Source organism: Protopterus annectens, chromosome 1.part2, assembly GCF_019279795.1.
Source record: "Protopterus annectens isolate FY-2018-M chromosome 1.part2, PAN1.0, whole genome shotgun sequence".
In the NCBI taxonomy this organism is placed as follows: Eukaryota; Metazoa; Chordata; order Ceratodontiformes; family Protopteridae; genus Protopterus; species Protopterus annectens.
This window is the reverse complement of record NC_056727.1, coordinates 289,500,124-289,523,005: the sequence shown is the minus strand read 5'-3', so window position 1 is coordinate 289,523,005 and position 22,882 is coordinate 289,500,124. Positions and strand designations below refer to the sequence as shown.

At 37.8% G+C, this 22,882-nt stretch overlaps 1 protein-coding gene across 1 annotated transcript in view; it reads right to left on the bottom strand.

Moving 5' to 3' along the window:
* The window catches only part of KIF16B (kinesin family member 16B), a 3,706,250-nt gene that overhangs the window by 1,418,419 nt on the left and 2,264,949 nt on the right, over positions 1-22,882 (bottom strand). Inside the window, exon 20 of the mRNA XM_044056090.1 lies at positions 17,426-17,584. Within this exon, the coding sequence (XP_043912025.1) occupies positions 17,426-17,584 (159 nt within the window). The remainder of the gene's footprint in view (positions 1-17,425; positions 17,585-22,882) is intronic.

The following is a 22,882-nucleotide window of genomic DNA, read 5'->3' as shown; positions in this document are numbered from 1 at the left end:
TATGATCAAATAAACTGAATGCTATTCTGGATTATTTATAGATAAACTTCTTCATAACTTATCACTGAGCCCTGGATGAAATAAAGCTCCTAATTTGATAATCCATTTCCTTTCCTTATTGGTTAGTATGGAATGCCAACCTTGTTTAGATAGTCTATTGCCCTTGACCCGATCAATAATAACAAACATAAAACTAGCTGTTTTGTGGGATTGACAATGTCTGTATAGTGCATTAGTTAGCGTGTTGTCTTATTTCACTAAGATGTTCTGAAATGCGACATCTCAGCTGCCTCGAAGTTTGCCCCACGTAAAAAGCAGAGCACTGACACATAGCCAAATACACTAACCAGTCAGAACTACAATTGCCAAAAAAGTGAATATCAAATAGTTGACCAGTATTCTTACTGATAAAAACTGTGGTTTTGAACATATATCTACAAAAGCTGCAGTGTCCACAGGGATGAGAAGCCACAAGCTTGTCCCCCATAATGGTAAGTTGGTTAGTATGTGGATAGTTCTGAAGGGTCCTTTTGTAATGGGCAAAATAAGAATTTAAAGTTTTGCACCTCCTGAAAGAGAATAGGCATCTAGCCGGCAGATGGGGACTCAATTCCTCATTAGCTTTAAGGATATTCCAATATTTGTTAACTGTATTTTGTAACAAATTAATGTTGTTACCAAATGTAGTAACTAGCCTCTTAGTCTGTGATTTACCCCCTTTATTCTTATTCTTGTACTCAAGTAAATCCACTCTATTACAATTAGTAGCCCATTCACAGGCTCAATGTACATCCAGTGCCCTATAACCCCTCATTAGGAATCTATCCGTAAGATCCTGCTTCTCCTCCAAATAATCACTGTCTGTAGAACATATCCTTCTCATTCTTAAAAACTGGGATTTTGGAATATTGTTGATTGTATGCCTGGGGTGAAGACTAGATGCATATAATAAGTTGTTATACTGTGGGTACTTTCTGTAAACTAAACTGCTCAATGTACCATCTAGTTGTCCTAAAATCTTGACATCCAGAAAATTACAAGTTGGATGTGCAATGGATGAGAAAGAAAAATTTTGGAGTGAATTGGATGAAGTGGTGATGACTGTACCCAAAGGTGAGAGAGTGGTGACTGGAGCAGATTTCAATGGGCATGTTGGTGAAGGGAACGGAGGGGATGAGGAAGTGATGGGTAGGTATGGTGTTAAACAAAGGAATGCAGAAGGTCAGATGGTAGTGGATTTTGCGAAAAGGATGTGCATGGCTGTGGTGAATATGTATTTTAACAAGAGGGAGGAGCATAGGGTGACATACAAGAGTGGAGGAAGATGCACACAGGCAGATTATATCTTATGTAGGAGGGCCAGTTTGAAGGAGATTGGAGACTGTAAAGTGGTGACCGGAGAAAGTGTAGTTAGGCAGCATAGGATGGTGGTTTGTAGGATGACGTTGGTGATCAAGAAGAGGAGGAGGAGTGTGAAGGCAGCACCAAGGATCAAATGTTGGAAATTGAAAAAGGGTAATTGTGAGGTGGAGTTCAGGGATGGCAGTGAAGAGTTACCAAATAGCTGGGTAACTCCAGCAGAGCTAGTAAGGGAGATGGCTAGAAAGGTGCTTGGTATCACATCGGGACAGAGGAAGGATGACAAGGAGACATGGTGGTGGAATGAGGAAGTACAGAAGAGTATACAGGCAAAGAGGTTGGCAAAGAAGAAGTGTGGTTGTCAGAGAGATGAAGAAAGTAGACAGGAGTACAAGGAGATGAGGTGCATGGCAAAGAGAGAGGTGGCGAAGGCTAAGGATAAGGCATATGAAGAGTTGTATGAAAGGTTGGACACTAAGGATGGAGAAAAGGACCTGTACCGATTGGCTATACAGAAGGACCAAGCTAGGGAAGATGTGCAGCAAGTAAAGGTGATAAAGGATAATGAGGGAAACATACTCACAAGCGAGGAGAGTGTGTTCAGGAGATGGAAAGAGTACTTTGAGGGGTTGATGAATGAAGAGAATGAGAGGGAGAGAATGTTGGATGATGTAGGGATAGTGAATCATGAAGTACAATGGATTAGCAAGGAGGAAGTAAGGATAGCTATGAAGAATGGAAAGGCTGTTGGCCCAGATGACATACCTGTGGATGCATGGAGGTGTTTAGGTGAAATGGCAGTGGAGTTTTTAACCAGATTGTTTAATGAAATCTTAGAAAGTGAAAGGATGCCTAAGGAATGGAGAAAAAGTGTTTTGGTACCGATTTTTAAGAATAAGGGTGATGTGCAGAGCTGTAGTAACTGCAGAGGGATTAAACTGATTAGTCACAGCATGAAGTTATGGGAAAGAGTAATGGAAGCTAGGTTAAGAAGGGACATGATGATTAGTGAACAGCAGTATGGTTTCATGCTGGAAAAGAGCACTACAGATGCAATGTTTGCTCTGAGAGTGTTGATGGAAAAGTACAGAGAATGTCAGAAGGAGTTGCATTGTGTTTTTGTAGACTTAGAGAAAGCATATGACAGGGTGCTTAGAGAGGAGTTGTGGTATTGTATGAGGAAGTCAGGAGTGTCAGAGAAGTATGTAAGAGTGGTACAGGATATGTACGAGGGTAGTGTGACAGCGGTGAAATCTGCGGTGGGAGTGACGGATGCGTTTAAGGTGGAGGTGAGGTTACATCAAGGATCAGCTCTGAGCCCTTTCTTATTTGCAATGGTGATGGACAGGTTGACAGACGAGATCAGACAGGAGTCCTCATGGACTATGATGTTTGCAGCTGACATTGTGATCTGTAGTGAGAGTAGGGAACAGGTGGAGGAGACCCTGGAGAGATGGAGATATGATCTAGAGAGAAGAGGAATGAAGGTCAGCAGGACTAAGACAGAATATAAGTGTGTGAATGAGAGGGAGGATAGAGGAATGGTGAGGATGCAAGGAGTAGAGGTGGCGAAGGTGGATGAGTTTAAGTACTTCGGATCAACAGTTCAGAGTAATGGTGAGTGTGGAAGAGAGGTGAAGAAGAGAGTACAGGCAGGATGGAGTGGGTGGAGAAGAGTGTCAGGAGTGATTTGTGACAGACAAGTACCTGTAAGAGTGAAAGGGAAAGTCTAAAAGAGGGTAGTGGGACCAGCTATGTTATAATGTTATATGGGTTGGAGACAGTGACATTGACAAAAAGGCAGGAGTTTGAGCTGGATGTGGTACAGTTAAAGATGTTAAGATTTGCACTGGGTGTGACAAGGGTGGACAGGATTAGGAATAAGTATATTAGAGGGTCAGCCCAGGTTGGAAGGTTTGGGGACAAAGCCAGACAGGCAAGATTATGTTGGTTTGGACATGTGCTGAGGAGGGATGCTGAGTATATTGGAAAAAAGATGCTAAGGATGAAGCTACCAGGTAACAGGAAAAGAGGAAGGCCTAAGATAAGGTTTATGGATGTGGTGAGAGAGGACATGCAGGTGGCTGGTGCGACAGAGCAAGATGCAGAGGACAGGAAGAAATGGAAACAGGTGATCCGCTGTGGCGACCCCTAACTGGAACAGCTGAAAGAAGATGATGGTGTCATAAGTAGCAGTGAATTCAATCCCCCACTGGTTTCCATTAATATATTCCAGGAACGCAACTGGTTACCATTAATATATTCCAGGAACCCCAAAGGATAATCAACACCCCCATGACATAACAGCCGAAAATCATCCAAAACACACCTCCATATGTCTATTTCAGTAAGGAAAATGTTATGCATTTCATCATAAATGATTTGATCTTCTATATACCTCATAAAGAAGTTCGCATATATGGGGGCAAATGAAGCCCCCATAGCTGTTCCCTGTTGTTGCCAATAACATTCTCCCTTAAAATGAAAGACATTTTTTGTTAAAATATGTTCTGTCAAACAAGTAATAAGGGTATTAAAACCCGGCGGGTACAAATTGGCTTTGTTCAGCCAATAATCCAAAGTTTGTAATCCTGCCCAGTGAGGGATACTGGTGTAAAGGGATTTAACATCCAGCATGTACATGAGCCAGTGGGGTTCCAATTGAGAATCTGAAATAATTTATAGAAATTCTGTAGTATCCTTTATCCTCACCCTAACATATGGTAATAATGGATGTAAATATTGAGTCAAAAATACGGAGATGGGCTCAGTTAAGGACCCTCTCCCTGAAACAATAGGCCTACCCGGAGGCTGACTCAAATTTTTGTGAATTTTAGGCAAAAGATAAAGGTACTGTTGGGCCGGATCATTGACCATGAACTGTTGCTTAACCTGTACACCGATAATACCTTCCTCCACTGCTAGTTCTAAAAATGAATCAGTTTCCTTTTTAAATTTTAATGTGGGGTCAGTTGGCATCTTCCTATAGTGTAGAGGGTTGGACAATTGTCCATTTCCCTCATTCCAGTAATAACTGGCATCCATAGTTACCAACACCCCACCTTTATCTGTCGGAAGGATGATAATATCAGTCTTGGCATATAAATCCTTAAGAGCCTGTTGTTCCCCCTTTGAAAGATTATGTCTAAACCTTTGAGATAAATTATAATTAAAATGTAGATCCTTCAAAACCTCCTCCTGAAAAATTGCTACATGCTTGTTCATTGGTGGCATGAATTTTGATTTGTGAAAACGAAATTCAGAATAACTGGAAGAAGTCTCTGTTGTACCAAAAAACAATTTTAAATTCAACTTTCTGCAAAAAGCAATCAAGTCTGACACAAGAACATTTTCTTCCATGAAAAAGCTAGGTACAAATCCCAAACCTTTATTAAGTAAGGCTGTTCATCTTTTGATAAAACATACTTGGAGATGTTATGTATGTTATAAGTGTTAGTTTCTGCTTCATTATTGATTGTAACAAATTCTCTAAAGTTACAACCTTTGTGTTTGCGCCCCCTTTAGGTCTTTACCCCTAAAGGGCTAGCCTGGGTCCATACTTTCTTAGGGTCTGGGGATTCACTGACATATGTACCCTATGTGTCAGTCATAGAAGTTTCTTCCCCTGAGGTACTGAATGAGCTTTTTTCTTCCTAATATTGGGCCTACTTGTATTACTGTCTTTAAAACTAACACCCCTCTGTGACTCAAAGGGCCTGCCCCTCTCATAGTCATCCATACCTCTATGGAATTTATGTAACTTCCTTTCTTTGATTTCATTCTCAAAACTGACAAGATCCCTGGATAGTTTTCCCAAGTTCTCAGCAAAAGGTGGGCTTCCCTCATATTGTTTCATATTCTCACATGTTCCATTAACCTCCTAAATATGCTGCTCAATGGTTCTTTGATAATAGGATGTTAGAATGTCAGCAAATGCCATAGTGGCTCTTTGTTGTGCTTTATTCCATTCATCCATCAGTATATCATCTGGTTTTCCAACCAAAGGCTGGGTTCTAACCCTTAAGCCACGCGGTGTGATACCTTTGCATTTATATGCCTTAAATAGTTTTAAGTGCCATATATTTGTTCTTAAGATTTTCATCTCCTTATTTAACTTTTGAAAGAGCAAGTTACAGCCGTCTACTGGATCTCCATTTTGTTCCTGTGGGACTCCTTCCACATTAGTCCCAATTCCAAAGATTTTGATATCATCTCGATCGGCACAGAGCTCCTGCAAAATATTTTGGAGGTCCATGACCATAAGCCACTAACTTGCACAACTTGTACACCACAATATGGCCGGAGGTTGAAATCAGTATGACCATGTTTTATTAAGATAAAAAGAATTCCACTATCCAATTGCTCAGCCTTTAGGAAAAAGACCAGTTAACGTAACCCTGAGACTATAATAGCCTTAATAATGGACTATTACTACTGAGAGAGGCAGGCCCACCAGAATCCAAAAGTTGAGAGTATATAATTTAGGGGACAAAATAATCTGCTACCTAAATATCAAGAAATTTTGTACTCAATAAGATCTTCCTAGGACCATAATATAATTAGGAATAACCAGGACCCTTCATTCCTAAAGAATATTGAGGTACAGCACCTATATATGATGGTTTACAAAAATATGTGTTAAATTATTTTGATCACTATTTTCTTAATAATTCTGTATTAAAATATCCTTATGGTGAAAATTAGGCTATCATACTTTAAGATCAAAATTGCCCTGGAATATGAATCATTCTTGTCTCCTGACTATGTATTATGTCAGATTATCCTGTGAGGAGAAAGAATAAAGTGTTTAAGGAAGTGGATATGGCCGCATGTACTAAACAATTCCTTCTGCATTGCACTGACTCTACTCTGATGACAGATGTCTAAAATAAATAAATAAATGTGTGTGTGTGTGTGTGTGTGTGTGTATATATATATATGTATATATATATATATATGTATGTATATATATATATATATATATATATATATATATATATATATATGTGTGTATATATAGCACTGCACATGCTCAAAAGGAAATCACGGGAGCCACTACTTTAATCTGTTGAAGTCTTATAAGTTTTTGTAAGAGGAAAGCCCTTAGTACAATAATGACTTTTTTGGCATTGTTACACAATGGCACAGCTCCCTTCATTTGTTTATTTAACATCTATTAACTGGGAAAGTCTGACTAGGACAGAGCCTGTTTTCAGCAGAGGCCCGGGGGTAAAGGATCCAGACACATGTCTTTGAAATCTGATTTTACAGCATTTTGGTTTACTAAACTATTTTACTATGCTAGTATGTGCTACATTCCTCCTACCTGTAAGCAGGAAAAAAAAAGCGCAGGCTTATAACACAACTCTGATGGTATTTGCTAACTTCCCAGAATGCCGATCATAGTTACAGTTGAGGCGGCCACACTCCTACACTTTTGATTCCAGAACTGAAATATAATGTTAGACAGCAACAGGTATACAGGTGGGTCCAAATTTTAAAACAAGTAGCAAGGGAACTTAGGGTAGCCAAGCAACAACAGTCACTTTCGGACACAGATACACATCTGATCACACAATTGGCTGTTGCATCGATGAATTTGGGCATCAGTCCATTTTCATCTATAATTGCTGCCTCACTCTGGTTTTACTGAGCCCAAAAGTGAAAATGAGAAAATTTTTTATTATTATTCAGTTTTTAAGTTGCATGCACAGTTCATGGTTACTTTGATGATTGTACTTTCAGTACGCTCTACAGAGCAAAGTAAGCAGTTCACTGAACAACTGTACCGTTTGCCCTTCTTATTTAAAGAAGGCAGATTCTATTGTTCTTTAAAATTTCCAGTTCCAGCAATGACAACGTACTTTAATAGATGCACAATCGTTGTACTATGTGATGACATTTGTTCATCTGTAATCTTCTTTCTAGTGTGCGCGCATGTGCGTTTCGTTGACATCGCTGTTCCTTTTTAACCCGACCCGTTTTCATTTGAGATCAGGGAATAAAAACTCTGCAAAACATATTGATAAAGAAAAATCTCTCCCTTGACTCACTTGAAATGGAAAAGTGTACTCTTTTGGCTGTACATTTTTCAATTTCTACAAAAGAACAGTGTGTTTCTTTTTTTTTTTTGTTTCACACCATGAATGTACGACTTGAAAAAGGGGCAGCGCCTGCCCCTGCACCCAGGCCTAAATTCACCACTGCACACTCACACTCACACTCACACTCACACTCACACTCACTCACTCACACTCACTCACTCACACTCACTCACTCACACTCACTCACTCACACTCACTCACTCACTCACACTCACTCACACTCACTCACACTCACTCACACTCACTCACACTCACTCACACTCACTCACACTCACTCACACTCACTCACACTCTTTCTTACCGCTAGATTATATGTTGTGCACAAGTACTGTAAAGTAAGTCACTCTTACCCGGTCTCACTTTAACCTTGCACTTCGGAATGTCTTGGATTATCTTTTTAATCTTAAAATGTTACAATACTGAAACAAAACAACTTGTAATACATAAATTAAAAACTGCAAGTTAATTTTTTTCAATATTTTAACATTTTAAAATTAAAATAAGCCAAGACTTTCCGAAGTGCCAGCAGGAGGTGGAAGTGCTGTTCTTCTCTGTTTGTTGCTACAGCAGAAATTTGATGGCTGGTTAGGTTAAAGTGAGATTGGATAAGAGGGAGTCTAATGTACGATGAAAACTTAGATACTTTTATTTGCAAACTGAACCATTTCATACTGCTGCAGTGTGAGATGTTAAAATTAGTTATTTTATTTTAAAGGCATCCTGGCAGAAAGTTACACACACAAGAAATCTGCAATTGTGCCTGTCCATTTCTTCAACCCTGGAGTCTGCAAGCTTTTCCAGTGCGGAATAAAACCACTTCTGGCTGTGACTAACATGGCCCAAAGAAGCTAAAGCTGGAAAGAGTTTATCCTCCACTGAGAACAGGCAAGTTAGGCAGGATGAGGGGCTTTGAAAATGTTGGTCTTGTCTGACCAGAGTTTAGCTAAATATTGTATGATATGCCAATAAACTTCTCAACTGTCAAACAATTTGGGCAGTCACATGCCTAATGGGTAGTAGCCACCTCTAAAGCAAAGGAAAAATTAGCTGGGGAATGTTATTATGAGTTTATGCATCAAGAATCCTATACAAAAATGTTTGCGTAAACAATCTCCAAGTTGTAAAGGCAGTAGGCTGACTGGCACAATAAAAAATATGTGCTGCAGCTGTTAAACTATTAGTATCTGTTCCTTGCTCCTTGGTTTACTTCCAAAACGCTGCAGAGGGTTTCTTGTACAACAGTGTAAGCTGTGGAGTTAGTAAAGGAGGAATGCTGTTGCACTGAAATTAGCATGCTGGATTAGTAAAATAAGACGTTAACTGTTTATCAAATGAGGTTCTCTATGTCTTCAGAGCTGGATGTATGTGACCTAATAAGCAGTGTTCTAGGATGGTATAAATATAGCCGGTCTAACAATTACTGTTATGCTTGTTAGCAGGGCTGTAAAAATATTGTACCCTCCTTGAAGTTGCTCCAGTATGTTAATTCTTTATTTTTTCCAATTTGCGACTAACCTTGGATTGCAGCATGGCAGATTAAATATAAATGCATTAACAAGAGGAAAATGTACAAAGTTCAGAATTTTAATTCTGATAAGCGTGAATTTAGAAACAGGAGCAGTATTAGCCTTGGTACGTTTTCCTTAGCTGTCCCAGATGACTGCTTAATATATTCTCTTACACTTCATATCAGTTTGTCTTCTATTTCTCCTTTGGAGGGTCAGAGCCACAGCAGACTAAGAAAACAAATTTGAAAATTTTGAAAAATAATTTACATGGCTTGCACTTACAGCCTATTTTTCAATCATTATCCTCAGCTTGTGACTATAACCAAGGAAGGACGGAGGGAGTTAGACCTGAACTGCACTCAGAATGCCTTCTAAGGCCTCTGATCCTGCTTCAAGATCACATCAGTTCTGGACAACAAAGTTGCAGCTGCTGTCCCACTCTACAATGCACCACTCGCCTCACAATCACTTAACAAAATCCAAAGTACTTATATTCCTCCACCAAGTGCTAGTGTCATATTCCATCCCTAACTGAAGATAACAATGCGCTTTCATGGAATAATATGGCTTCTCATCCGCAGGTGCTGACTCTCATCCTAGGCACTTTTTTCTCTCAGCAGAGAATCCCATGGAAGCATGCCACCAATCAAAACCAGATGGAGTCAAAAGGACATCATCATCTGCAAACAACACACAGAATATACATTGTTCCTGAAACTTGACTGCAACTTGACATTCTGTCCATGACTATCTTGATGAAGGGACATATACATTGAAGGTGCCAACAATGCAGATATAACTCTCACTGCATTTTTACAGGAACTGATCAACCCTTAGCAGAAGTCCTAGTACACCATACTGTTTCACTGCCTCCCGCAGCATGACTAAACATATAATCAGATGACCCTTCCAAGGCTGCAAATCATATTTAAACTGGATTAAATAGCCCCCACAAATTATTGAAAGACTGTTCCTCCCTGCCTTTTTCTCTCTTTATTTATCTATTTTATTTATTTAGCTTTACCTGGCGAGTTGAATAGGTCCAAGTAACATTTTCAGTCAACGCCCAGGCCATAAAGCAATATACATATTGCAAACAAAATGAAACACACAAAACAATGAATAACTAATAATCAAGGAAACAAACAATTAAAACAATATAAAAAAAAACAATTACTGTTGAGGTTAGAAACAGTATATTATGCTTTACAGAGTGACATAGGTACACATAAATTAATAAAAGAGAAAAATCATAGCAATATTTTTTCATGTAGTATATGCATATATTTTGTTTTTAATGGTTATCACTCATGCCAATATTACATAAATTACTCAATTCCTGCTTTTCTTTAAACCTCATTCTCCTGGCTAAACATTATTTCATACTTACTACTCCCACAGATTCTGTTTATTTCTATGAAATTTGCTTCTTCCCTTTAATTAAAAAAAAATCTCCAGTTCTTTTATCTCCTTTACAATATTAAGTACTTCAATTACATCTGGTTTTCATTTTCTAGTAACTGCTTCTTGGCAGTCAAGAGTATGAAACATACTAAGGCATGACTATGTACAGGCAATTCAGATCTCGAGTCCCAGATTTAAAGAATTTTCCTTAGTTGTAACTATTGGCACCCCCAATATTTCTGACAAAACAATGCAGTGAATTTTAAAATCTACCAAATCATTAAACGCCAAAACAAACGTTTCCAGTTATCTCTCCCTTCTCATCCCATCAGCAGCATTTGCTATCTACCTGAGGAAAAATTCTCTGAAGTCTGCCTAGGGTATTAAAACACATGTGTAAACACTTTGAAGCAAAAATCCTAAACCTTCTGGACTTTGTAGCAAACTTGGACGCCATGCAGATGTCCTCCAACTGTTCCTTTTGTAAACTGCATTTCCAGTTTCTCTTCCCATTCTTTCCTAATCTATGACTGATTCTTATACTGACTATGTAACATTTTATATGCCCTACAAATTATTCCTTTTTTAACAGCAGCTTCTGTTCAAGATACCTGAGATGGTCTTTCAGTTAGTGCTCCCCTATCCTTTTTTTCTTTGCTTGTACTCTATTATCAATCCCTAGTAGGGAAGGCAGTCTCTAACCTGCATTCCAAACTTCCTCCTGGCCTCATCCCACTCTTACTTTTCCCTCCATAGTTATTTGCTGCCAGTACTTTGGTTCTTTTGAAAGTTTTCTCCAGTAATTTCCAGCCCACTCTTGCCTATCTTCTACAGCCCTACCTGAAGTCATCCTTATTTATAAAATTCCCTTTCTCCATTACCTTGTTACTTTCTGACACTTTATAAATATAATACTCTGTATGGTTGTATTCTCCTTCAGGGCTGGCATCCAAAATCCTATGTGAGCCTTATTTCTTGACCCCCCCCCCACCTTTTCATCATCAACATGCCTTTCCACTTTGATTTGTATGTATAAGCCTCAACGGCATACCTCTAAAGAATCCCTTCAAATAAGGTAACCTTAATTATGTTGGTGAGAGGGAGAAGGGGAAACATGAGAAGAAATGGTTTAGAACAGAGGGACATAGGCTTAATTGTCTTCCTGCATTTACCTTGTGCCTAATCACAAAACTACTTGGCTCGAAAGAGAAAGGGAATGTAGGTAATAGACATCTAGGATTAGAATCACTGAAGAGATCAAAAGATAAGTGGTCTCTTAAGGTTGTATTTCTAATAACATGTAACTCCAAATTTAAAATATAAAATACATAAGAGTATGGACAGCATGACTTCCTAATACACCAACTGCAAAATTTCCAGCTCTTAATAAAATGATGAGGGTAAGGTTAGAGAGCTGGAGCTGGATGTAAGATTGGTATATTTGTCATCATACCATAATTAGAAAAAATTAGAGGTTAAATATGTCAGTGAGGAATAAAATATTATAAGTTTCTAAACAAGCTAATTAACACGTATTCTATAACCTTGAGATATAGTTGGTAAATTAATTATGACAAAAAGGTCACGACTCGTGGTAAGTAGCTATGTTGTGGACTGACTTCTCCATGGACAGACAGGATAACGAAAACATACTGTCTGTATAAGATTAGGCTGTAAACATAAAAAGACTGCAGCAATTCATAACACAAAATTCTGTAAATGTTTAGCAGTCATATCATAGTTATTTTTAAAAGCTGGTTCTGCTGTCAAACCCCCAGATTATTGGTAGGCAATGCAGACATGGGGGGTGTACTGCAAACATTTCACATCAAGATGGTCCAGAGTAGGAGATAAGGGATCAAATGTTCCCATAAGTGCTGATGTTTACACCTGTCTATATTCAATCCCCCTTTTCTATGTACACTTTAAGGAAGAAAGCATGATAATGCAGATATACCCCAGGGATTACCTCAGTGTCACTGCTCAACAGAGGCACAGCAAAATAATGGGTATAGTTCCCCATACTAAAGGGGTGGCGTAAGCCACAAAACTATGGGCTAGGCTTGTAAATGCCCTCGGGCAGATAGCCTAGTATGAACCTATGAACCTATGAACCTATAATAACGAATAACAGGGGTCTAGCATTTGCTATGGTTATCAAATATAATTTTGACAGTGTCCCAGTTCATAAAAGTAGGGATAGCCACATAAAAACAGACCAGCAATGTACATATGTCAAGCATTCTACTAATAAAACCTTATACTATAAGGGGACAGCCACCATAGGCCAATAAACAAGTAAGTAATATAATAACCTGAAAAGGGAAAACATAAAAGTAAAAGAAAATCATGACGTTGTTTGTTAAATCACATAGGTTTAAAGGTATAGTAATATGGCTCAAATTGTGCTTGTCCCACTAAGCAATACATTTAGACTGTTTAGCCGAGTACTTAGAATCAAAAAATATTTTCACCTCAGCAGCTCCATGCACTAAACTTAATTAAGATACATCAGCTTGCCATGGTGTTCCTCCATAGTTAGATGTTACACTACCTTTCTATGTGGACATCTGATTCACGGAATGTTAAGAGCATTCAACTAGAAAAGAAAACTATTCTTTTCACTTGGTCTTTAAATCTAAAGCTAACATAACTCTTGTACAGGAACACATCTGATACCTGAACAATGGAAACCTGCTCTCAAGAAAAAATGGATTAAGATTATCACAGCTTCTGGCAAAAATATGAACAGCTCAGGAGTAGCTATAGTAAAGGAAACTTCCCCTCAGGATATTAAAAGTTACAACAAATCCTGATGGTAGGTGGTGCTATATGACGTTCAGCTGCCCCCATCTTGATAAACCTATATTACAATTAAACATATATTCCCCTTGTATCAAACACCATGAATTTATAATGACAATTTATCAAATCCTTTTTTCCTTCCCTAAATATTACTATATTCTAGGAGGAGACTAGAATTCTGTTCAGGATCCACTGACCGACAGAAAAAACTCCAAAGCCAAACACAGCAACTATGTCTCTTTAGCCATAATGGAACTTAGAAATGATTTCTACTTATTTGATCCTCATACCTCCCAACCCAATAATACCCCCCAAAATAAATTCACTTTTTACTCCCACTGCCACAAGATGTGGTCCAGGTAGGTGTTTTTTTATTTTTCATTTCTAATATTTTTTAAACTTTAATGTCTTATCTCACACTGAACCTAGACTTCTTTCCGATCACTCCAAGATTACTAGAACTGTTGACTGGCCAAAGATCATCTTATTAAAAAAGATGTTATAACTGGTCATTAAATCCTAACTTACTAAACAGTAAAGAGATATTACAAAAAATGTATACCATCCTTGATCAAGCTTTGAACTCTAATGGCCTTAACCAACTACCCTTTGTCATTTACTGGGCTTCCATCAAATCCTTAATTAGAGGTGCTTTAATTAATAAAGCTTCTTACTACAAAAAAATCTCCTCCAAGAATCCTCTGTTAAAAATAAAATTACTAATCTCAAAACACACCTCCAATCAAAGTTTAACCTCGAATCTGAAAAATAGTTAATCCACTTAGAGAAAAAGCTTCTTGATCTTATTAATAAAAATCTATCGTTCCAAGAAATAAGAACACTAACAAATTATTCTGAATGGCCCAACATGCCAGCTAAAATTCCCTGCAAGATTAATAAACCAAAATAAACTATTCCCTAGTATAACAAAACTATCCTACCATGGTAAGAACTATTATAATACTCATGATATAATTGAGATTTTTGAAAAAATTTACATTGGTTCATGTAGCTCCCCCCCCCGACCTTTCACCAAATAAACTAGATATGGGAATTTTTTTTAAATCAACTAAATTTTCCTAAACTCAACCCTGAACAACAGACAATATTATCATCCCCTATTACTCAACAAAAAACAATTATACTAATCAACAAGTTTAAGCCTAATAAAGCCCCCGGTCCTGATGGTCTTACCTCAGAATTTTACAAGGCATTTCTTCAAAAAATATCCTTCTTTCTTCTCCATCTGTTTAACTATATCACTCATAATGGAATAAATGCCTTACAATTAAACCCCTCTAAAACGATCTTTATCCCTAAATCTAATTCTGATCTTAAAAACCCTTGGAACTAAAGGCCTACTGCTCTTATTAACCTTGACATAAAGATCTACGCATCTATTCTAGCTAACAGAATTAAACTCATTATCCCTTCCATTACTTCAACAGAACAATCAGGATTCACTCAGAATAGACAAACCTTTGACAATACCCTCACTCTTGATGCCCTGATAACTCTCTCTGCCATTACATGCATACCCATTTATGCTCTGGATATTGATGCCTCCAAAGCCTTCAACAAACTTAATGTCAATTTTCTACTATCCAGTCTACCCAGGTTCAATATTCCCCCAGCTTTTATACAAACCATTAGAACTCTAAATTCTAACGCTCATACTATCTTACAAAACAACGATTGTTCTTCTTGAATTGATATTAAAAATGGAGCCAGACAAGGATGCCCAATGTCCCCTTATCTATTGAACCTATATATTGAACCTTTATTCTTACTAATCACCCAAAAATCATTCAATCACATTCCCACTCTCTTCAATACTAAAATTGCATTACCAACTTTTGCTGATGACCTCGACCTTTATTATTCCCTTCCTAATTCTGATATTCAAAAAATATTAGATTCAGTTGATAACTACTCGAGATTCTACAACTACAAACTAAACTTAGGGAAAACAGATATTTTTCCCCTTAACCCTTTCTGTCGATTTTCTATCTATTTTTCTCCCCCCCAAATTAAAATTAATAATTCTTTACAATACCTAGGTATCTCTGTTCAACAAGACCCCAAACAAATCTATTTGAACAACATTTCCAAACTTCGGTCTAACATCCAAAAAGATCCAAATAGATGGGCAAATTTGCACCTCTCATTTCTCGCTAAAGTTGCCACTATCAAAATGAATATTCTTCCCCATCTTTTATATGGCTTTAATGCTTCCAACATAACCATCCACAACAAATTTTTTAAATCCCTTCACTCTATCTCCAAATTTCTATGGTTCCCCAAATCAATTAGAATCAGTTATAGAAGTCTAATTCTGCCCAAAGACAAGGGTGGTTTAAATCTTCCTAATTTTAAACTCTATTATGATATTATCAATAGTAACATAATCTTAATATATGACTATGCCCCTAACTTGTCTCTCTGGTTCCCCACCTGGACAAAACTCTTTTATAATTATATTAAAACATTACATTTTAATACCAAAGCCCTCCCCTTCCTCTCTGCAGAAAACCTGAAAAAAAATCTTGAATTACACACATCTGTTAAACATAAAATAACTATCCTTCAACAGATTTTCAAATCTTTGAACCTGCCTAATGCTTTCAATACCTTGCAACCTATTCATCTCAACCCCAACCTCAAACTGAACAACAAAATGATCAAACTAAATAAATACCCTCTTATCAAAGAGTTAACTATAGCTGATATCTTCTTTATATAAATAATTCTATAACAGATATAAGATTACAAATGTGTCTACCCAAAAGCTATAAGATAATCTTAAGACAAATCCTTGACCTTTGTCGTAACATTTTGGATGATAAGTCTCTAATTCTTAATGACATAAAAACCTGCAAATCCATATGGAACTTGCTCTTACTTAAAAAGAAAATGATCTCTGATTCTTATAAACTTATTCTTTCTATTAGAACTCAAAATGATTTAATCTTTTCAAACTACTGGAAAGACCTAGAACCTTCAATCTCTCCCAACCAAATCTCCCAAGCTATCCAACTTTCCTCAAATTTTATTCCCCTTAAAAAACTTAACTACACCCAAATTATGATACTAAATAATGAATATCTCACTCCAAGTATACTGTCTAAAATTTATCCCTCATCCTCTCCTCTCTGTCCACACTGTATTAACCACAAAGCTGACCTGCTTCACATTTTTTGGAGCTGCAAATGCTCCTACAGACTTTGGTGCTCACTTAAGAGTCCAACTAGAAAAGATGGGATATGAGAAGCAACTCTGTCTTCGAAATTTGCACCATTACATATCCTTCCTACAGGATTGTTTCAAATTACAGATACGTATTTTAATAACTCTCTTTACCCTAATCAAATTTTACATCACACTTGACTGGAAGGTGCTTCAACAAGTATTAGTTTAAGGGTGTGCACACTTATGCAACCAGCTTATTGTACGTTTATTTTTTATATTTTTTCCCCTAACAGATTTGTTTTTCAATTGAATTGTACAGGTTATAGGTCACATTAAAGGTAGGAAATGTTTTGAAATGATTTACTGTGGTCTCATTTTTTTATATCACAAAAACCTGGCATTTTAACCGGGGTGTGTACACTTTTTATATCCACTGTATGATCATATTCTAACTATTTATTCCTGCAAGTAGAAAGTAGACAGGATTCTGTTAACGACGTTTTCTTTTTCAGTCAAGCCTTTGTTATGGTAAAGACAGACAATATTGCTAGCTTTATTATTTCTAGACTGCTGTGCAATTTCTTGGCTGGCACACTATAAGCGGATGCCCTCTAATGGGCATCAATTCTTTTCTTAACCATAACTACCAATATATACACTGTATTCCAAATGTAAAAAGTTTTGATAAAAATTATCCAACCTTCCCCAAAAATGGCTGCAAATTAGCAACTCACTATCTTCTTGAGTTCAATTTACTATTCAAAGTCCATTTTACTAATAATATAATGCTTGACCGTGTCAGTACCGTACACAGCAATGTCAAACTCAAAAGAAAAGCTAAAATTATAACACAACAGTGTTACCTGAAAGGATACAAATATTTATTAAGTGCGCTCACCCAGCTTTTTTTTCGGTCTGTTTCTTTTTCAGAAGATGATGCAAAAACTTCATCTAAGATGCAAGTCTAACAGCAGCTCCATAAGCTTGCAATAAGTGAAGGAATAAAACCAGCATTCTAGGTAATACAGAACTGCTGAGAGTTCGTATACAACATACCTGTCATCTTCTATAGGCAGTTGAGCAAGTGGTGATTTTTTAGGGCTAACAGGAGAGCTAGCATGGGAAGCTTTTTCTTCACTTGTTCCCTGGTGACTTTTCGCAGCAGTATCACTCTCGCATATCTTCTGCTTCAGGTGCTGAATTTCACTCTCCAGTCTGTAAGGACACATTGAGTAATGCAATATTAGTTTCTATGTCTGTGAGAATGTTACCGGACATTTAGTATATGCAAGCACTGACAGGGAGATAGAAAGACAAGCATACATTACCAGCGTAGTTTATGTAAAACTCTAGTATAAGTTAGCTAATATAAGGTATTATACGCACACTACAAGCAAATTCATACTGACACACAAAGGCAAAGAAAGATATAATACAATCAGTCTAACTAAACACACTTGTGTAGAGGTTTAAAATGGAAATTTACAATGAAGTGGCTTTAAAACAAGCATAATAATTTAACTGCAAATGAGATGCTAAAGCTGCTTGATTGTACTGCATTTGTTACTGTTTTTATGCACTTTAACAAGCTTGTGTTGTGATGCAGCTGTGTGTTCTGTAGCAAAGAAGGAAAGGAAAAAGCTGCAGCATGTGACTGTTACCAAAAGGACTTTAAAAATTAATACTGAGTTTTTTTCTTTTATTCTTCTTCTTCTTATTTTAATACAATAGTTTTTATTCACCCAGTAAACCACTATAAGCACTGCTGGCCTGTTTTCTTGGGCAACACAAGAACTGTGGGCTAGTTAATAAACCTGATAAGAACAATTACGGACCATGAAAACAGAACTGGTACCAGCTCAGTGCGGCTTAACATACAATCCTCCCATGCAGTTCAGAAAGGAAGAGAAAGTCAAGTTTGCTCAGAAATGCATGACAATAATTCTCAGCTTTTTAAGGTCAAGTCCTAGAAGTGAAGCTAGGCAAAGGGAAAGTCAGTCAGGTCTATCAGCTAAGACACTTACATTTCCTAAGAGTGACTTTCAGTCTTGTACAAGCTAATATCTATATATATGTGTATGGGTTCCCTTCGGATTCTCGAAATCTTAAAACTTTCCCTTTTCCTCACTGTAGTGTGATCTCGGAGTTGGTATATTTAAGTAGCAGTGGTGTAGGGGGTGCATGGGGGCTTGTCCCCCCTGCAGAAACACTGAGAAAGTGTTTTTTTTTGTTTTTTCTTTTTTTATGTTGGATTTATTTTGGAATCTCAACATTCCAAAACATCGATCATATGGTCTCGATCATATGAAATTCGAGATTCCACTATATATATATATATATATATATATATATATATATATATTTTTTTTTTTATATATATACACACACACACGTATACATGCACATTTATGTGTGCTTTTTAGTAAAAAAAAATTAAAAATAGAGAGCCAACAAAATAATAAAGGATATGTAGTACTAAATTAAGTAAAAACAGATGGCCACATAGTCTTCTCAAGAGAAAAAAACACAAGCACAAAACTACAGTTGTGTACACTTACCATAAATGCAGATGATCAAGTGTATTCACTGTTGCAGTCATCACATTTGGTTGATCCCTGCCTGGGTAGCCCTCAGTCGGCCCGAATACCACAGGCTTAGTATTTCTACGTCGGTTGCTGTCGCTTCAGGACTGACGTCAGGTCAGTGAAAACACTCGAACATCGACATTTATGGTAAGTGTATACAACTGTACTATATTCTTCGTGTTTCACTGTTGCAGTAATCACATTTGGGTTGATTCCCAAAGCTGAAGAAAAGGGTGGAGGCAGTCAAGAAGACTGAGGGCTGGCTAGGATGCCCTGCAAGAATGCAGTGGCAAAGCCTGCCCTGGATTTGGAGAAGATAGGCAGGTGGTAATGCTTGGTGAAGGCATGAACAAATGTCCATGTTGCAGCCTCCAGGATGTCCCTGGTGGGGACTCCTCTGAGGAAAGCTGCAGAGGTAGAGATTGCTCTGGTAGAGTGAGTCCTGACCCCTTGGGGGAGGTTTCCTGTGTTGCTTGTAGCATAAAATGGATGCAGTGTGCTATCCATTTGGAAATGGTTTGTTAAGATATGGCTTTGCCCTCTGCCCCTGCAGCAAAGCTGACTAACTGATCAGTCTTTCTAAATGCAAATTCTGAAGGTAATGCTACTCAATGCTAGAAGTCTAAACCTCAAAATTCACTCTCCCGAGGCACTCCTAAAAATGGAGAACATTGATATCTGTGCAGTAACTGAGACCTAGTTCAAGGCTCCAGAGAGCACCCCTGCAATACCAGACTACAACTCTTACCACATTTTTCAGTCACCAAACCAGGATCGAAACACTAAAGGTGGAGGAGTGTCCATATTCACCAAGGATTTTCACACCACCAGGCTAGCTGCCCAAGACAATGCGTCTGAAATTCACCAGGTGCAACCAACACTAGGTAAGACTGCAATCCAAACTGTAGCTTGCTACAAATCCCCCCACCATGCCCCAAGATTCTCACTACACCTTTCTAAACATACTGGAAAATATTAAGATACAACCAAATACTTTAATACTGGATGATTTCAACTATCCTGCCATTAACTGGGAAAACTACAAGTGTACCAAAACCTTTGCCCAACGGTTCTTGGAATTCATAAATTCCAATGCCCTGGATCAACTAATCCATAGTCCCACCTGGTCATTATCAACATGGGAAATTGATGCTTGACACCTACGGTCACCCCCTCATTGATCAGGTCTGACCATAAGCTAATCACCCTTAACATCCACATCCCACCCCCAACCTCCAGTATGGAAACCTCCACAAAAAACTTCTCCAAAGCCAACTTCATGCTACTCAAGTCAGAAGTGACAAACTTCATGACACCCATGCAGACGGGAACTGAAAGTTCGACTGCTGAATCCTACACTAAGGCACTGCATAAGCATATCCCCTCATGCATGAATCGTGCCATCCCAAATAGAACCAAGATGCTCTCCTCCAAAAAAGGAAGCCAATCTGGTGGTCCCCTGCCATAAACAAACTTTAAAACAAAAGGAAGAAACTGTTGCAGAAAAGAGGAAAATCCCAGGATGCAAAAAAAACTCCCTTACCAGCCTCAGTAAAAAGCTGAGATCCCACATATAAAATCCTCCAAAGCTAGTTACAAAAATAAAATTGCCAAAGATTCCAAAGACAGCCACAAGGCATTCTATAACTATGTCAAGAATCTAAATGGCAATGCTCAGATGTGTTCTAAGCTACAACAAAATGGCATTAAATATACTGATCCTAAGGATATTGCCAATACCCTGGCAGATCAATACAGTATTGTAAGGATGTAGCTAGCAAGTTAGGCTGGTGCACGGCAAGCGAGTATGTTAGTCCAAAAACAGAAAAATGCCAGCACCTCGGAGAGTCATACAAATAGGTTTATTAAACTTCAAAAAGCAAGTGATTAGACCGGTTTCAGCTCAAAGCTTTCCTCAGTAATACATTGATGAAGTTACAAGAAGCCCTTATATAGCTGAAAGTTTTAAATCCATGACATCATTTCCTGTAATTAATTAGGTAAAAAATGTTATAATAGTGAAATTTCACAAATAACACATTATTGAAATATCATCCATCCATATACGAGTATACTGCCAAAGTATTAATATGACAAAACTCCTATAATGAAACTATCAAATAGAGAAAACAAAAGAATAGAAAATGTAATGTTATACAATAAGGATTAAATTACTTACTGCAAACTCATAGTTTATCATTTAACCCTGGGGGAAAAAGTCCCCCTAGTTTAATAATCCACCTTCTCTCCTTTGTATTGAGAATGTCGTGCCATCCTGATTTGAAAGAGCGATCCCCCACAATTCGATCAATAATTATTTAGGAGAACGTTGTTACTTCTCCTATAGAAAGGGGAAATCCTTATGCACCCATTTTTCTCATTACAAAAAAACATCAAAAATCAAGCAGGATAACTACACACAAAGGACACTTACTGGAGATAAGTTGATTGGGAACTTCCCCTGTGGCCATTGCAGTTTTTGCAATTACATTTTTAAAACCACGAGTTTCACTAGTAAAAACACAGGTCAGGTATATGACATCAATTTCTTCGGAAATTGCAGTTCAGATTGGATAATCTATTTAGCCACTTGTACATGTCAGGCATTTTACATTGGCCAGACATCAAGGCAGTTCCGCATCAGAATTTCGGAGCACTTGGGGGACATTAGAAACCACAGAATTACTAATGCACTGTACAAACATACAACTAAACATTCAAATGCAAGATTCACTTTTACTATTATTGATCGAATTGTGGGGGATCGCTCTTTCAAATCAGGATGGCACGACATTCTCAATACAAAGGAGAGAAGGTGGATTATTAAACTAGGGGGACTTTTTCCCCCAGGGTTAAATGATAAACTATGAGTTTGCAGTAAGTAATTTAATCCTTATTGTATAACATTACATTTTCTATTCTTTTGTTTTCTCTATTTGATAGTTTCATTATAGGAGTTTTGTCATATTAATACTTTGGCAGTATACTCGTATATGGATGGATGATATTTCAATAATGTGTTATTTGTGAAATTTCACTATTATAACATTTTTTACCTAATTAATTACAGGAAATGATGTCATGGATTTAAAACTTTCAGCTATATAAGGGCTTCTTGTAACTTCATCAATGTATTACTGAGGAAAGCTTTGAGCTGAAACCGGTCTAATCACTTGCTTTTTGAAGTTTAATAAACCTATTTGTATGACTCTCCGAGGTGCTGGCATTTTTCTGTTTTTGGAAGATCAATACAGTGCCATGCCAACTTCACCCCCCTCTCACCCCCTAAATGGCCCATCTCAATACCGGAAGATTGCCAAATTCCGGTAATAACAACCACACAGGTAAAAAAACACACTATCCAAAGCTAAGAATACAGCATCCATGGGACCAGATGATATCCCGGGCTGTGTACTACATGAACTACCAAATGAACTGGCACCTCAACTAAGTGCCATGTTAAATCATAGCCTCACCTCAGGATTCATGCCCACTGAGTGGCGCACAGTTACAGTTATCCCACTCCACAAGGGGGGATCCACCTTGGATCCCGGGAACTGCTGCCCCATCAGTCTGACGAGCCTGATCAGAAAGGCCATGAACGTATTATCATGGAACTTATAAACAAAGACATTGGCAACCTTGAAACACTGGACCCCACCCAGTCTGGGTTCGTGAAGGGTTGATCTTGTCTCCTGAACCTGACTGACTTCTTCAAATCAGTCTCCAGAGCAGAAGATGAGGGTAAGCCTATCAGGACCTCGCCAAGGCCTTTGACACCATCCCCCACTCTGGAATCATAGATAGTCTTACTAAGCTGGGCATTAATCCCTACGTCACTCAATGGGTTGCCAACTGGCTTACTGACAGAACACACACTGTAAAAGTAGCTGACTCCAAATCCAGCTCCAGACAAGTGATGTACCTC